Source organism: Staurois parvus, unplaced genomic scaffold (assembly GCF_062004578.1).
Source record: "Staurois parvus isolate SC_StPar_1 unplaced genomic scaffold, SC_StPar_1.0 ptg001132l, whole genome shotgun sequence".
Taxonomy (NCBI): Eukaryota; Metazoa; Chordata; class Amphibia; order Anura; family Ranidae; genus Staurois; species Staurois parvus.
This window is the reverse complement of record NW_028318928.1, coordinates 8,036-24,725: the sequence shown is the minus strand read 5'-3', so window position 1 is coordinate 24,725 and position 16,690 is coordinate 8,036. Positions and strand designations below refer to the sequence as shown.

Here is a 16,690-nt window from a genome sequence, read left to right as displayed (position 1 = left end):
TTAAGGGAATTCCTTTGTGTCCCCCAGAATTGTCCTCAGAAGAGTTTCCCCTATATTCCTTTCCAGGGAAAACCCAAAATTTGGAATTTTCCTTTCAATGAGTCCTCATGCACACATAATGTTTACAGCTGTCGTTTAATTTAGTTTATTTAAATTAGTTTAATTTATTTAAACTACACCTAGTTTTTGGATCTCCAAGTTTGCTTTGACTTCTTTCATAGGGCTTCAAGCCCTAAACATTTGAGGCTCTATCCATTTCCCATTCCACATTTATAGAATGGATGCAATTTTGAGGACAGCAGGCTTTGCTTTATAAATTCAAGAAACAGACCAGTTTTCCGTCATTTAAACACAACAGTCTTTATTTATCAAGTGCTCAGGATGTGGAAACAGGAAGACAAGTCATGGAATGAACTGTAGAGGAGGTCAGTACATGGTTATGGCAACACTGGAGGTAGAATAGTAATGTAGAGAGCCTAGTGAACATATGGTATTAAACAATGCTAATTGTAACCTGCAGTAGTATGGAGGCTGCTACTGCCAACCTGCCCTTCTGAAAATGCTAGCTGTCCATTATGCTTCTCAGTCAGTACTTTTAGAGTCAGTAACTAGAATGTCTATTGGAAGCTTTGACTTCATTTGGACTTTCCTCATTTGCATGGTTACTGTCAGCCATTTGGCTCAGCACAACAGCCAGGCAGTTAGCATTTTCTGAAGGTCAGTAATGACAGCCTTTGTAAATTCTGTACAGATATGCAACTAAATAAGCTGCTCTACTTTTCTACTTGCAACACTCTATAGTGCTACCAGCCTCATTAGTTTGCAAAGGTCGACTTTACGGCTTCAACAATGCACTTGGAACTGATGCCAAACATTTCTAACAACTCTGTAGGCTTTCCACTACGAGGAACCCCTCTGACTGCCAGACTCTGGACGATGAATCCAGGCTCTCCACCCAAGGCTGCGGCCACTGCATCCCCAATGCCCCCTGAGAGAAAAGAAAGGAAAAAATAAATTTAAAAACAAAGCCACACTCACAAAACTAGAAAGCTCCAGCCACCATGTAACCCTAACCCAGCCATCTGCTGCTGGTCACTACAGGATGAACAGTGTTGCACAACACAGTGAATGCCATAAAAAAAAAAAAAAAAACCCCACACACCACACAATTTCACATTTTTGCAGCAAGTTAAGTCCATATTTAGAGTGACATGCAACGTGGTGCAAATGCTTTTGACCCTCACCCCCCTTCTTGTGGCAGCATGTGGGTCTTCACCCCTGAAGCCATTGTCACTTAAATTCTGAAATGTATGAATACACTACAAGTCTCATTTGCCACAACAGCAGATGGGATCTTACTTCTCCATGGACTATGAGTGGTGTAAATAGAGCACTTTTAGTCCACGGTCACTTCCTCCAGCTTTGCAACTGAAAACCTATACAGAGGCAAATGGTAGAAAGCTGGAGAATGTTTGCAGGAGCCTGACATTGCACCCACAATCCACTGATCACAGGTTAAATTCTTTGCAGGCTCCTGTTAAAATATAAATACACATTTTTCCTGCAAATGTGTGTTTTTTAATAATTATGGTTTTTAAAGTGAATTCAACCTTAACATTTGAAATACAGAAGTGGACCATTTTATCTGTAAAACAGTTCATAGTTCTGTGGAGCCATTTTCTAGACTTCCTAGCTTTGTCACACTATACAAGTACTAAGATACCATGATTAGGTCTGCTCTGCAACTTCAAAAAGGTCACATACAGGCTTATTAGACTACAAATCAGCTCTATGTTGCAAATTTGCTGTCCAATTAGCAGGTAAGTGGGAAAGAATGCTGCAGAGCTGAAATGGGACATGGGGAGAAGGGGGGGCATTTGCCCATCTAGATCACAAGACTGGCTGAATTATGAGGGGTACAGGAGGAGATTGCCTGGCAGCATGAGCACATCACCAGCAATAAAAAACAAGGCATAACCAACCCTCGGCACCAAAAAGGTGGTAGCAATCAGTTTTACTTTGGACTTGGCTTTCAGGGCTCTTTAGTCTTGGCAGTTTAGAGAATAAACCCAAAACGTTCTGGATATTCCATCTACAGAGCTGAAATAACCAACTCAAAGCCAGCTGTACCGAGATCTTACCTTCTTTGTAATGATCCTCCACAGTAATGATATGACCACCTGTAGCTCTGCCACTGGTTATAATGGTAGCAGCATCCAGAGGTTTAATGGTGAATGGATCAATCACTCGGATATTGATGTCTAAAAAAACCAGCAAAAAACAAATAAAACACACCGAACATAATACTCTCCTTAAACAGGAGAAATGCTGAACATGGAACTAAACCCCTATCCATTTCAACCAAGGAAGCTGCCATCTTAGCCTCAGTTTGATCTGCAGTTGCCACAGTGCTTCACATGTGATCAGTTATGACACTAGCCATTTGATGGCTAGACAGTTCAACTGAGTGCACAAGCAACTGTGACAGTTATTTCATGGCATGCCTTGAAATTAACATTTTTTGGGGGGAAATGTTTTTGAAGGCAAAAACCGGTGGCCACAAAGACAAAATTTGATTTGGATGTTGCTTCTGCTCATTTACTTTCCATTTTGTGGATTAAAAAAAAAAAAAAAAAAAAAGAAAAAAAAAAAAAGGGGGCTGGGAGCAATGATTTCTGATTTGAATCCAGATTAAGTGACCCAAGCAGTGATTGTCACGATTGAGCACAGTTTTAGTATGCATTCCCTATAAAAAGGACTTTGCTCAGTAGCTAGAAGTTGATTTATTCAGTTCCAAGCAGCTTTACTTCCACTGCGTATGTTTCAATCAAATCAGAGCAGATAAACCAAAAACATTTCTACAGCGTCAAGTTGGCATTTCTATACCATGATTGCTGGCATGTACTCATGCAGTACAGTGGTCTGGTTTAGATCTATGCCTTGCTCAATTAATGCTCATCTACCCATGTGTAGAATTACTGATTTTGTCAATTTCACAATTGAAAGTAAAAATGAGAACCTAAAAAATAAGACACTAACCTTGTTTGGCAAGCTCTTCTGCAGCTGCCAGCGCCTCATGTAAGGTGACACCAGCCCCGATCACTGTCACCCTGTCAGAAGCACTCTGACGAACAACCTTGGAGAAAGACAAAAAAGATATAGAGCAACATTAAAAATACAATATAAGAAATATTACATATTTCCTTAAAGTTGTCCAATTGTCTCACAATATCTGATCACCTATGCCATGCAGGCAGCTGGGACTGTGTTGGAAACAGCATCTAGCATTTAGTTAACCATTAGTGTTATACTTTCTAATATATTGAATAGTCATTATTTGTATTGTAAAGTGCTGAGCAAACTATTGGCGCTATATAAATCCTGTATAATACTTTTAATAAAATGCTACACTTCTAAGTTTTTGTGCGATCTCTTCACACATCAAATACAACCCCAAAGCGTGACAGAACACCACACACACACAGTGTAAGCTTTAGTTGTGGAACACTGTTCATTTTCTTGCATGCCTTATTACCTTTGCTTGTCCAATTTCAAACTTTTCCTCTGGAGAATAGATTATCGCAGTATCCGGTCTGCTGGTTCTAATAAAACAAATGCCCTTAAAAAAAAAAAAAAAAAAAAAAACACACAGCAAAGATGTTACAACAAAAAGGCATTACACAATGAATTTAACTAGAGAGCTGCAATAATGACCCATAGCTGACCGATCAGACATTTATATTACTGGCTTCTATGGAGAATACTCTACACTGCATTATTGTATATGACACTTACTGAAGTGTTGGCAGCCAGACTGACTGCATATTCTGTAGAAACACCATCACTAGGATAGAAGACAGTACAGGATGGAATAGCACGGAACATGGCAATATCCTCCAAAGCCATTTGTGAAGGACCATCCTCACCTGACCATACAAAAAAAGACATTGTAATCATTCCCAAGCTGCACAATTACATAATAGAACCTTGCTAATAGATCAGACAGGCAGCAATCTCACACACACATGCTTTCAACTTCTGTGAAATATCCTCAGCGCCTCTAAAGAAACTTTAAAAATTCCAGCTCTTCTGCTTAGAGTTTTGTACAGAGAGATTTGATCACATAACACAAAATCTGAATATATGAATGCCAGATTAATTTTTAGAAAGTTGAAAGGTGGAAAAATGTAGAACAAAGTAAAACTTGGAGCTGCAGATGATTGAAGCCACTAGGCAGATTTAAAAAAAAAAAAAAAAAAAAAAAAAAAAAAAATATATATACTAGCAAGTCAAACAAAAATCGCCCCCTGATCAAAACGTGTTTAATCTTCTTTAAAGTATGTAGTAGTTGCAAACATTACAGGAATATAGTACATGCATACCAAGTATGTGAATAAAACACAATATAAATATAGAGCATGAGGAGAGTGAATTGTGAAACAAAGCCCACTAGATATGGTCCTAACCACTTTGAATTAGATGCGATACCTAATTTTTCCATTAGGATCAAAATATTGTCCGATTTAAAAAAAAAAAAAAAAAAAAAAAAAAAAAAAAAAAAAAAAAAAGTCTAGTTGTAGCTACAACATCTGTAGATGTTCCCAATTTTTCGCAACATTTCCAAAAGCTGGCCATTGCCAACATACATGGGCAAGATCTGAAAGGTCATATTTAGTAGCAGTTAGTCAAAAATTCAACTGGACTAGTTCTGTAGTGCTGAAGGAGTTTAAAAACCACAAAAAAAAAAAAAAAAAAAAAAAACCTACTACAAAAAATACTCACTGCCTAATAAAAGTTGCACTAGAGCTATGCATGCGCTTGTAAAATGTGGGGAACCCAATTATCCATTTGCCTCTTAACCTCTCACTGTGTCAGCAATTTATTTTGCTAAAACATACTAAAAAGTGCATTTCCATGTGTAAAATTAGAACGTAATAAAAACCCATTTATTGCCATCACAAGGGGAACGACAAGTCCCCATCAAATAGAATGGTGCAGGTGGCAGGAGATAACAGGGCACTCTAGGTTTCATGCTCTGCAGGGAAAAAAAAAAAAAAAAAATCAGAAACAAAAATATTGCCGGTTTCAGTCAATCCCTATCTTAAAGCATCTCCTGTGCATCCAGGGCTCCAAAAGGAGAAAGACAATCCCAGGGCGCATAGCAGGGTGTAAAACCTGCAGCAACATCAGTCTGCTTTACAGATGCCAAAAACCACTTAAATGCAGCATTGCATCCATGCTTCTATTCACATGCCATGATGGTGGTAGAGGTAAAGAGTTAAGGCAACTATGATACAAGGCCCAAGATATATTACAAAAAAAAAAAAAAAAAAAAAAAAAAAAAAGTGCCAAATTAGATACACAACTCACCAATAGAAACTCCACAGTGTGAGCCACAAAGGTTAACATTAGATTGAGAAATGGCCCCCATACGAATGTGATCATACGCTCTAGAAAGGAAGGCAGAAAATGTGCTGGCAAAAGCCACAGTGCGATTTCGGGTGGCGCAGCCCATTGCCACACTCACCTGTAACAAATTACACAAAACAGGGAAAGTATAAATATATTTGTTATTACGGTCACAAATGCAATATTTTTACATCATTGTCAACCTGATCAGCCATTTCAACATCCGGACTAGTTTGTCAATCCTCTAAGGTTACCTTCTAACTAGATGTCCAGAGAATTCAATCCAGAAACTCAAAATTGGCAATTATATCCAGGCCCCAGTGCAAAGCCTTGCTCAGGTGCAGGGGAGAATGGATCAAGCCAATCTTCAACTTTGAATAAGCCAACATGTAAGTGATGTCATATCATGCTCACATCTAATGACCCTTTTCTATACGATTATTAGGTGCCTATGCAAGTTTTCACAGCATTATCCAGTATTTCCCCATTCTCCCCCCCCATGTGATCATAACATCTTCTGGTTTCTAGCCATAAACTCATCCTACTACATGAACAACTGATGTGCATTGATTTTGTGTAACAGATAAGAGTCACTTATTGAAGTGAATCGTAGCTAAAACAGATTCTAATCCCTCCTATCAAAATTTATATATAAAATGAGTACATGTAAACTGTACCATAGTAGTCATCTTTGACAGTAACACACCCCCCCCCCCGCTGATGGGCAGCATCAATCTCTCTGAACTAAAGTTGAGTTTTGTCATAAACACCTCTTGGCCTGTCAGTGGTAATGTACCTTGCATGCATTTCTCAGACCACATTTATAGAATCCACTCTGCCATGGTGAAGGGACTGCCACAAAAGAGTGAGGTCACGGCTATTCAAGCAGCCAGAGAGCACGAACACAGAGGGAAGTGCCTGGGAACTGCTGGAGGTGACTGCACAGCATTTGAGGGCTCTGTTTGACAGGCAAGTCTGTCATATTATGCGCTGCATATGGCATAATGCTCAAGGGAGCCCATAAAGGGGAAAGGAAAAAATGCTAAAAAACAAACTAGAAAAAAAAAACCCCACAAAAACAACCCATCATGCACACGTGTATTTCACATACTCTTGTCTCAAGTGTATAAAGTATGATTTTGGTCGAAATTTGTAAGAATGGAATAAAACCCCAGGACACAGTAACCATACATTTCACTTTAAAGATGTGATTAGACATTCATAACAAGTACAGTCTGCGCAGGCACTGCTGGAATAAGGCCAATACACTCAATGTTTCTTACCATATTTTGTTCAGCAATGTAGCACTCTATAAAGCGGTCAGGATGTTCATTCTTGAAGATCTCAGAGAAAGTGGAGTTTTTGGTGTCTCCATCAAGGGCAATGACTCGGCTGTTGGCATGTCCCAGTTTAGCAAGAGCAAGGCCATAAGCTTTGCGGGTTGCAATCTAGAAAATGGTGGAAAGGATTCATGCAAGAGTGGATTTACACATTCAGGACACAAACCAAATGCTGTCACCACCAATACAGAGAAATTTAAATACGGAAGGACTTTCACGACCCCCAGTTTGATACTTTGGGATCCATTCTTTTATGGTAGCCAATGCAAATTCCAATCCTAAAAATTAGACATCTTCACATTAAAGAATATTGGCACCATCATGTGTGAAGATAAATACATTTGTCCAAACTTCAGCACCTCTGAGCAAGGGAAGCACTCAGGAGAACAAGGGCGGAGTGATCATGTCATAGAAATGTACAATAATCATGGGGTCCGTCACTCAGTTGGGCTTGAGGCATCAGCAAGCACTTGGACATTCAGAATGTACAGAAGAACCCAGACATGGTCTAGAGCAAGTGTCTCCAAACTGCAACCCTTTGCTTGCTTTTATCCAGTTCTTAGGGCATTAGTTCCGTCAGCAACAGTGGAGTACAGTTCCTGTCAGTGACACCAGAGATGGGACAGTATTTCTCCCACTGACACCAAGAAATATTATACAGGATTTATATAGTGCCAACAGTTTGCAAAGTGCTTTGCAATACAAGGGAGACAGTACAATTACAATACATTTCAGTACAGAAGGAATAGGAGGGCCCTGCTTGTGCAGCTTACAAGCTGAAGGGAGGGGGGGGGGGGGGGGGGGGGGATGATCTGGTAGAGGTGATTCAAGTACAGTTCTTAGGTGGAGTAGGCTTTCCTGATAAAGTGATTTTCAACAGATCGCCTAAAAAGGCAGACAGGGTGGGGGCTGACCGGATAGGCTCTGGAGGAGTCCTGGAGGAGGTGACTAGGGAGCTAGAGCGGCAGTGTTGTAGATGGCTTTGTAAGCTGTGGTTAGCATTTTTATACGTTGGGTTAGTGGAAGCAAATGAAGGGATTGGCAGCAGTTGCTGATCGGTTGGTAAGATGTAGTTTAGCAGCAGCATTCATAATAGACTAAAGAGGGGGGGGGGGGCCTGTGTAATGGTAGACCAGTGACAAGGGAGGTGCAGTAATCAAGGTGGGATAAAACCAAGGCATGGGCAAGTTTGGTGGTGTCATTGGTCAGAAAGGGGCGGATTTTGGAACTGTTCAAGGTTGAGGCGGCAGGATTTAGCCAGTGATTGGATGTAGGGCCCAAGAGGAGAGATCAGAGTCTAGGATTACGCCTAGCACCCTGGCATGAGGTGAAGGACCAATGGTGCAGCTCCCCTAAAGTTTGAAGGACAGTAAACTGGCCCTTGGTTTAGAAAGTTTGGAGACCCTTGCTCTAGAGTTTCCAACCAATCGCTGCTGCACTTTGTTTACATAATATGCCATCATACATATATTATCTAGATTATAAGCAGACCATTTACCCTCCAACTGCAAACAAGCTGCCATTCTGAGCTGCACTGGCAACCAAACCCCAAACTGGCAAGTCATATGCAGTACAAATAGGTCTTGCCATGAGTGTCAGAGCTTAGCTTGTGTACAGAAGGAATCAAGTTCCTAGAGGATTAAATGAGGAGTCTTTATATTCTTTATTCTTAAAAAGCAAAATCACAACCAAGGGGGGGGGAACAAAAAACAAACACCCCACACCATCCTGCGTTTCATGTGACAAAAGCATCCCTTTATCAGGGCTCAAGCTTGCTTGTGAAAAGCTTTAGTTGCTATTGGCAACACTCTTACAGAGCCACTAGATTCCACATACTTGCCTGTGTCTACTAAAAAAAGGTATTGTTTGTGAGGTTACACCATAGTTCTTATTGGATTTTTAACAATCAAGAGTGAGCCCTGATAAAAAGGGGAATGCTTTGACCTTTTATCAGGGCTCAAGCCTGAAATGTTAAAAATCCAATGAGAAAAAAAAAAACCCCTAAGTGCAACCTCCCAGACAAAACCTTTAGTAGACACAGGCAGGTATGTGGAATCTAGTAGGAGGTGTGGTAGCATTGCTAATAAAATCAAATTTTTTTTTTTTTTTTTACGCAAGCATGTTTGAGTACTGATGAAGGGATGTTTTGGTCCCCGAAACATGTTGACACTTTCTACTGGTTGTGACTTTGCCATGGACAAAAAAAAAAAAAAAAAAAAAAAATTATAATGAATACCAAAAATGATCATGCAACTAAAGTAGGGTGGGCCCCCCCCCCCTCCTTTGCATCTCAAACCACCAAGCATTTTTTTTTTGCAGGTAGCATATGCGACCAGCTATACATTGGTCATCATCCAGATAGGAAGTTTGACTGTTGTGTGATAATACACAGACTGAACTCACCTTGTCTCCAACTTTGTAACTGGGAGGAGTGGACATTGTAATATTGTCAATACTGACTTTAGGAGCATCTCTGATGGGAGCCAAGGGAGTCACTTTCTTGTTTGTCTGGATCTGGTTCTTGATCTCATCAATAATGCACTCCACCATGTCTTTAGGTATAGGTTTCCCATGCCAGTTATCTTTATTTTCAACACCTGGAAAGGAATATAAACAAAAACCACACAACAAAGTGTACATATTTCTTTGCACAACGGTCATTTTATGAATGAAGCACAGTCCAAAACCTTACCTGAAATGCCTTTTCCTTTGTAGGTTTTGGCAATGATTGCAGTGGGCTTGTCTTTCACATTGGCTGCCTGCCAGAGAGCATAGCACAATTCCTCCACATCATGGCCATCCACAATGTAGGTGTTCCATCTGAGCACAAGATGGAATACAAGTCAGCTTTTAACCAGAATGCTGAAGCTCCCTGGGATACACAACACACTACACGGTCTTAGAGCACCCCCCTTAAATCAAGGTGCATCATGTGTGCCAATTAAACCTTTATGCTGCCAGAGCGGTTTGGTAACATTTGTATTTTAGGCCTGAATTGTTTTTTTTTATTAAACCAAGACCATGGAGGATAAGTTAAAAATAAAAAAAAGACCAATTTTTAAGTCACACCATAGTGGTGAAACGATTTTTCAAACCCATATTTTACAAAACGTCAAATTATAGCGCACACAAACCATTACTGCTCAATTTCAGGTAAATTAGAAGAGGACAGTGCATCAAGTTAAATTTATTGCCATCACATAGGGGGGCAGACAAGTTTCACCAGCCAGTACTGCTGGGGAATGATAGGGCTAAAGCCTGAAGTCGCAAAATGCTCGTTGCTTCCATCTTAGTTGATGAGAGCAAAGATCAGCAAACTGAGGATTACGGATCTCTTCTCTACCTGCCATGCCCCTGCGGGAGGGGTAGCAGACCTCATAAAACAGTGGGTGGAGGTATGCAGCAAACATAAGCCACACATCATAGGCAACACAAAAAAACAAAAACAAAAAAAAAAAAAAAAAAACACAAACAAAAACACAAACCACACAACTGGTGCACATTTTAACAATGCTACCACATTAAGGTGGTCACCAAGTACAAGAAGGGCGCTTACCCAAAAGCTTCACATCTTTTCTTGTAGATCTCAGTCTTGTGCTGGAGAGGGGCAGCTTCACTCTGGCCCAGACGGTTTACATCAAAGATGGCTACCAGGTTGTCTAGATGGTAAAGAGATGCAAAGGCCATGGCTTCCCATACAGCGCCTTCAGAAGACTCACCATCGCCCAGAAGACAATAGACACGATAACTGCAAAAAGAAAAAGCGCATATGTATTTGATGTAATGAAGGAAATATATTTACCTTGTTCCTTTCAAGAACACCAATGGCTGAAAATGGCAAACTGAATAAAAAAAAACAAAAAAAAAAAAACAAAAAAAACGGACGACTCACAATGTGCAGAAAGGGCGCCACCAACAGATTTCCAGTTGGCATTAACTGCACCCATAAAGGTTTTTTTTTTTTATGCTCAGCCATGCACTAGAAAAGTCATGCTGGGGGCTTTCTGTACCAAAGCAAATGCACAAAACCAAGTCACATATTGCAGACCCCATCCAATCAGTAAGTGAAAGAAATCTGTTAAGCATTTTCAGAAAAGGTTTAGCAACTGCACCCCACATTTTCCTTAGAGGTTTACTCCAAGCATCAGGTGCCATGTTTTGGACACTATTCACTGATCAAAGTTAGAACTTTACCTATATACTAAAGCAATCTGCAAATTAATGCAGGCATTTCCATAAGCTTTTTATAGGCAAGCCACATGGGTCCCTTGCCACCCCATTAAGGTCTATGACACTTGTGTCCTTTTCTATTACCCCCAGCAAATTGATATGTTTTGGGGGAAAGGGTGTACTTACCTGGCCTTATCAAAGTATTTCCCGGTGTAAGCCATGCCACAGGATGCTCCCAGGCCTTGCCCAAGAGAGCCGGTAGCGACATCAACAAATGGCAGTTTCTGTAATACAATATTTTTAAATTATATGTGAAGTTGCACAATGGAAATCATGCCAATACTATTTTTTTTTCCCCCCCATGCTTTGGGGGTGAAGACTGTTCTATTGAATGTGCTACTGCTCTTGAGACAGTCTTCTGCTGAAGATCCCTATAAATCAAGCCGGCAGGGCTGGATGGGGTCATGCCAACCTTCAAATCACAGGCCGACTATGGAACTGTAGGCACACTGTTCCTTGGTATCTTGTATGTCTCAGGCATGAAACCTGGACACACTGACCATGCCATCACGGATCTGGCCCAGAAGGCAGATAGAACATATGGTAGCTGCAGTTATAAAACAAACACAACAAACGTCACCGCATCTAATTATTGGTAAGCTGCAATATATTTATTTTTTAGTAGGACTCCAATATAACAAATACTATTATATTCAGCCAGGAGGTGGCGCACAAGGCTTTAATGTCCATTTTTAGCTACTGTGCAGACCAGCCATAGGAGCAATACATGCACACAGCATTGGGTGTGCTCGGTTAGAATCCCCCCCCCATTTTAAGTAATTATTTTACTAAATACAGTTGTATTACCGGTGTAGGATGGCCCTCCAAATCGCAGTCAATTTTCCTCAGGTTAAGAAGGTCGGATTCCTTAATATAACCAGCTTCAGCCCATGCAGCATATAGGATGGGAGCAGCGTGACCCTGGATAGAAGAATTTCAGATTTCAAAAGGAGAAAAGCCAAACAATCCAGAAACATTGACTAAATATCAGCAACAGCTTTTTTAGTTTTTGGTCGTGGCAGCAATGGGGAAGGGGGGGGGGGTTTAAATAGCTAGGACCATCTTCACCAGAAGAGGTGTCCAAGCATCCCCTTCTACTCCTGTTTTGGTGACATTGTTTCCCCTCACTTTCTGTTCTGGGGACAACAACTCCTCCCCATTGTCCATGACAGACCTGTGGTCACACCTTTGGCACTCAAAGCACCCTTTGCATAGTATATATACACACACCCACCACACTTTTTTGCATCCATCAGCCGCACCAAGATACTTTGTTCATGAAAAAAGATTGTATTTCATGGTAAAAAAGATGTGATTGATAACTTTGCTGAATATAGGAATAATTGATCTATAGTCGACAACCTATTAGAAGAGATCAAATGAAGAAGGAATCTATAAGGTCATCAACGCATGTAAGGCTTCACTATAGCAGCACAGTGGCTAAATGGTTAGCACTTCCACCTGGCAGTATTCGGATCATTTGTTCTAATCCTAACCACGGCACCACCTGCCTGGAGTTTGCATGTTCTCCCTGTGCGGGTTTCCTCTGGGTACCTCCCACACTCGAAAGATATGCTACTAGGTTAATCGGATCTTGTCTAAATTGGCCCTAGTATATGTGTGTATGTATGAATGTAAGTTAGGGACCTCAGATTGTACACCCCTTTATGGTTAGGGACTGATGTGAAGGTATGTATGCATAGTGCCATCAATTTATGCAGCGTTAAATATATAACACACTGCATAAAATAATGGCACTATACAAGTACCTGTAAGAATTAAATTAATAAGCCCCAGTGGGTGGGGTAAAATGCATCAGGGGTGTGACTTGTGGAGTGGTGCATGGTTGAGGCTGTCTCACATGAGAAAGCGGTGATTTTTCTAATTATGCTACACACTACTGGAGGGTATTTCATGGCAGCACCCCATTCCTGAACACCAACAGGACAATACATATCTGTCTTTGATTAGACCACTACAAAGCACAAGCAGCCAACATAACTGAGGTTCATGTTTATAGGTGTTGCAAGCCAAAATGAACAGCCTGCCTTCATGCAACACGCCTCCATACACACATAGCATGAGAATAGGCCCTTAAAGTGGTTGTAAACCTCAGACATGAAATATGAACAAAGCATATCCCCTCTGTAGTGTGTAGTTTTCTCAGTCCAGGGAACCAAGTGCTGCCTCCTTCCTCTACTATCAGCATGCATCACTTTTGACAAGTTTTCCTGACACCAAGAGATAAAAAGGTAACAGGGGAGGGAGCTGCAGCACACAGCCTGTGATTGACAGCCTCAGCTCTGTTTGCGTGAATCAGCCCACTGAGCTCTGCAGAGTGAGACTTAAGTGCCCCACTTTGACAGCTACAACAAGCTGTACAAATTCTGCACTTTGAACAGATGTAGAGAAGAGACTACAGAAAGACAAGTACAACTTATGTAGGAGGATTTGTTTCATCTCTGTATCACTGGGTATACAGAAGGGTTACAACCACAAAAAAAAAAAAAAAAAAAAAAAAAAAACCACAAAAAACACCCTTAGTTAGTCAGAAAGGCTTGCCATGTCTTCCATTCACAGGGAACTGTAAACTATAAAGACTACAAGTCCCATCTCCCACAGCGCACATGTAATCCATTATTTCCTCCAGCCCCATTAAACGGTCCATACCTCCGGATGAACAGAACTGGAAGCCTGTGCATTGCACTGACCGTGGTTGCAATACTCTGCACTCACAAATAAAAATATTTTTTTTTTGCATTGAAGCCTGCATTTAGGATTTTTTTTTTTGCAAAAAAGGTGGACTATGCCAGTAGCACATCCAGACATGGTGGTACACAACTTCCATATGTCAAATCCTTTCCATCAGACTCACCTTTGACAGAACAAAGCGGTCATTGTTGAAGTTGCCAGGGTCAGCTGCATCGTATCTCATGGTGTTGAAGAAGAGGACGGACAAGATTTCGGCAGCGCTGCAGCAGGATGTGGGATGCCTGTCACAAGGAGTAAACCATGTTAAAAGTTTAATAAGGAAATATGGGGATCAGTCTAAAGAACAAATCACACGATGGCTTATGCCAAAATGACATCTGACCACACTAGTGCACTACAAGTCCCAGCATACAGCACCAGGCAGACTACAAAAAAGGTGGAGGTTTTGTCCATAGGAACAAGCCAAACCTAAAAAGCACAGGATTGCTAAATGGAATATACAAGGATAAAAAAAAAAAAAGTGCCGCAATTTTTTTTGCAGGAACAAAACAAAAACCCAAACACACCCCCCTAGGTGATCTATGACAGGGCACCTAACCCTCTCCCAACAATACCAGGGGCTGAAAATTAGGGATGCACCGAAATTTTGGCGGCAAACACATGTCATCCAGTGACCCCCAGCCCTTTGTTAACTTTGCACCCCCCTGCCTACAAAAAGGACTGGTTACTTACATGCCATCACAAGGGGACTATTGGTCCTCTGTGTGATAGCAATAAAATCATTTAAAAAAAAAAAAAAAAAAAAAAAAAACACATTTAGCCCAGGTTCACACTGCGGCACGGGACACCACATGCAAGTCACAGGACTCACCACATTCCTGTACAAAATGTCTGCCTGGTGCGATTTGAGTCATACATTTTGTATGGCTCAAGGCACATCCTCACCCAAAGAAACAGGACCCCCCCCCCTTTTTTTAAGCCACACCTAAATTGCATGGCATGGGTGTTCTCACCCATGCAATGCGATTTCTGACAATTGCATTTTGCGATCCATTTCGGGGCATCATTAATTTATCATCGACTCCCGCACTATATCACATGAACGTGATGCAATTGCAATGTAGGAAACGCACAGGAGTCGCACCGCATTGGTGAGAACCCAGGCAAAATAGATACATTTTACACACACTTTTAAATTTCAGTGCACCACTACTGAAAATGCTTCATACTGGGCCTCAAAATGCATAAGCACAAAGATAAAAAAAAAAAAAAAAAAAAAAAAAAGGGTCCAAACCATATTATGCAATAACGGTGAATACACTGAACACCACTTAAAAGTCCAATGTGTGCTTGATCTGTGCGTTTATAATTTGTTCCCAAACAGGTGCTCTTTATTGCTTATATCCACATTCCTATAGGTGCTCCAGACAGACAGATATATATACATATACACACTCACCTCGTTTTATGACTCAAATTGCAGAGGTCAAATACCACCTTTCCCTTTACACACAGTATATCTACCTGGGTTAAGGAGGACTCCACTTTCCTCCTCACTCTGTTGCAAACGGTCCCGTCTCCTCTTTATCCCACATATATTCCGCATATGTAAACAAACGCTTGCCATAGCGTAGTATATAAATATAGCGTGATTTATTAAAAGGAAAAAAAAAAAAAGTGCACTCACATTTAAAAGTGTCCTGCTGGGACACAAACCTTGTTATAATGTATTGTCAAAGTGTTCAGGAATTTCCAAGATGGCGGCTCATAAACCATCCTGGAAGCTGCCATCTTGGAAATTCCTGAACACATTGAAAAGACATAACAATGTTTTTTACTGTGGTGTCCTAGCAGGACACTTAAATGTGAAGGCACTTTGTTTTTTTGTTTAAGAAATCACACTATATTTATATACTACACTATGGCAAGCGTTTGTTTACATATGCGGAAGATGTGGGATAAAGAGGAGACAGGACCGTTTGCAGCGGAGTGAGAAGGAAAGTGGAGTCATCTACACAGTATACCTACCTGGGTTAAAAAAGGGAAAGGCGGTATTTGACCTCTGCAATCTGGATCATAAAAAGGAGGTGAGAATATATGTGGATATAAGAAATAAAGAGCACCTGTTTGGGAACAAGTTATAAACGCACAGATCAAGCACACAGTACGGATCTTTAAGTTGTGTAGAGTGTATACACCATTATTATTATACAGTATTTATAAAGCGCCAATAGTTCGCTCAGCGCTGTACATTACAAAGGGAGACAGAACATGTGACAGAACAATACCAATACAATGCAAAACATGAGGGGGATCAAGGGCCCTGCTCTTTCGAGCTTACAATCTAGGAGTTGTTGCATAATCACATGGTTTGGATGCTTTAATTTATGAGGTTAGCGATATATGCACGTGGAAACGCATGCAAGTGTCAGCAGCGCTGGTATACACAGGAATTTGAGGAGTTATTTGTTGCGCTGAAGTTTTATTTGTACACAAGATAAAAAAAAAAAAAAAAAAAAAAAAAAAAAGGGACTGAAGCCATTTTCCAAGTGCATAGATATGAACGGATTCCAACTAGAACATGGCCTTTGATTACCACAAGTGTTTAGGTGTGCTCCTTCCACTACATACATTAATGGGAATGTGTAAAATGGGGCCCAACAAAATCCGACTGGATCTTGTGGACAATTCCACCCGACGTCTACTCCAAATTCATACAATGCAATATTAAAGGGTTCGTTTACCTTCACAATAAACACTGCCTATGTAGGCAAAGGGTGTCTAGATGAAAAACTGCAGTTCTGACTAAGGGCTGATTCACACTATAGAAACGCAGTCCAGATGCATTTTTGGCTTGTTCCAGTTCATCCCCCCCTTCCGTCTTCAATTTAAATAGGGACATGTGCGTTCATGTGTTTTACCGAGTTCCAGTACAGTATTGTGCAGAACAAAAAAAAATTATAATATATAATATCATTTCTTTCTGCATCTGGAACACA

General features: G+C 40.7%; 1 protein-coding gene across 1 annotated transcript; it reads right to left on the bottom strand.

The window, feature by feature from the left end:
• Nucleotides 1-334: 334 nt before the first annotated feature.
• On the bottom strand, nucleotides 335-13,967 carry LOC149439370 (transketolase-like protein 2). Its single transcript, XM_089659095.1, has 13 exons — nucleotides 13,855-13,967; nucleotides 11,787-11,900; nucleotides 11,106-11,203; nucleotides 10,306-10,497; nucleotides 9,442-9,569; nucleotides 9,153-9,346; nucleotides 6,693-6,857; nucleotides 5,371-5,527; nucleotides 3,796-3,926; nucleotides 3,536-3,619; nucleotides 3,040-3,136; nucleotides 2,142-2,261; nucleotides 335-988 (listed from the first exon to the last, which is right to left on the bottom strand). Exons 1-13 carry the CDS (start codon nucleotides 13,912-13,914, stop codon nucleotides 816-818), a joined length of 1,713 nt encoding a protein of 570 aa, XP_089515221.1. The 5' UTR covers nucleotides 13,915-13,967; the 3' UTR covers nucleotides 335-815.
• Nucleotides 13,968-16,690: the final 2,723 nt, after the last annotated feature.

Coding starts and splice junctions, on each gene's coding strand:
- LOC149439370 (XM_089659095.1), bottom strand. CDS start 13,914: ATGAGATACGATGCAGCTGACCCTGGCAACTTCAACAATGACCGCTTT. Junction 10,498..11,105: donor AAATACTTTGATAAGGCCAG/GTAAGTACACCC, acceptor TTCTTTTTGCAG/TTATCGTGTCTATTGTCTTC. Junction 2,262..3,039: donor AGAAGAGCTTGCCAAACAAG/GTTAGTGTCTTA, acceptor TGGTTTTTTTAG/ACATCAATATCCGAGTGATT.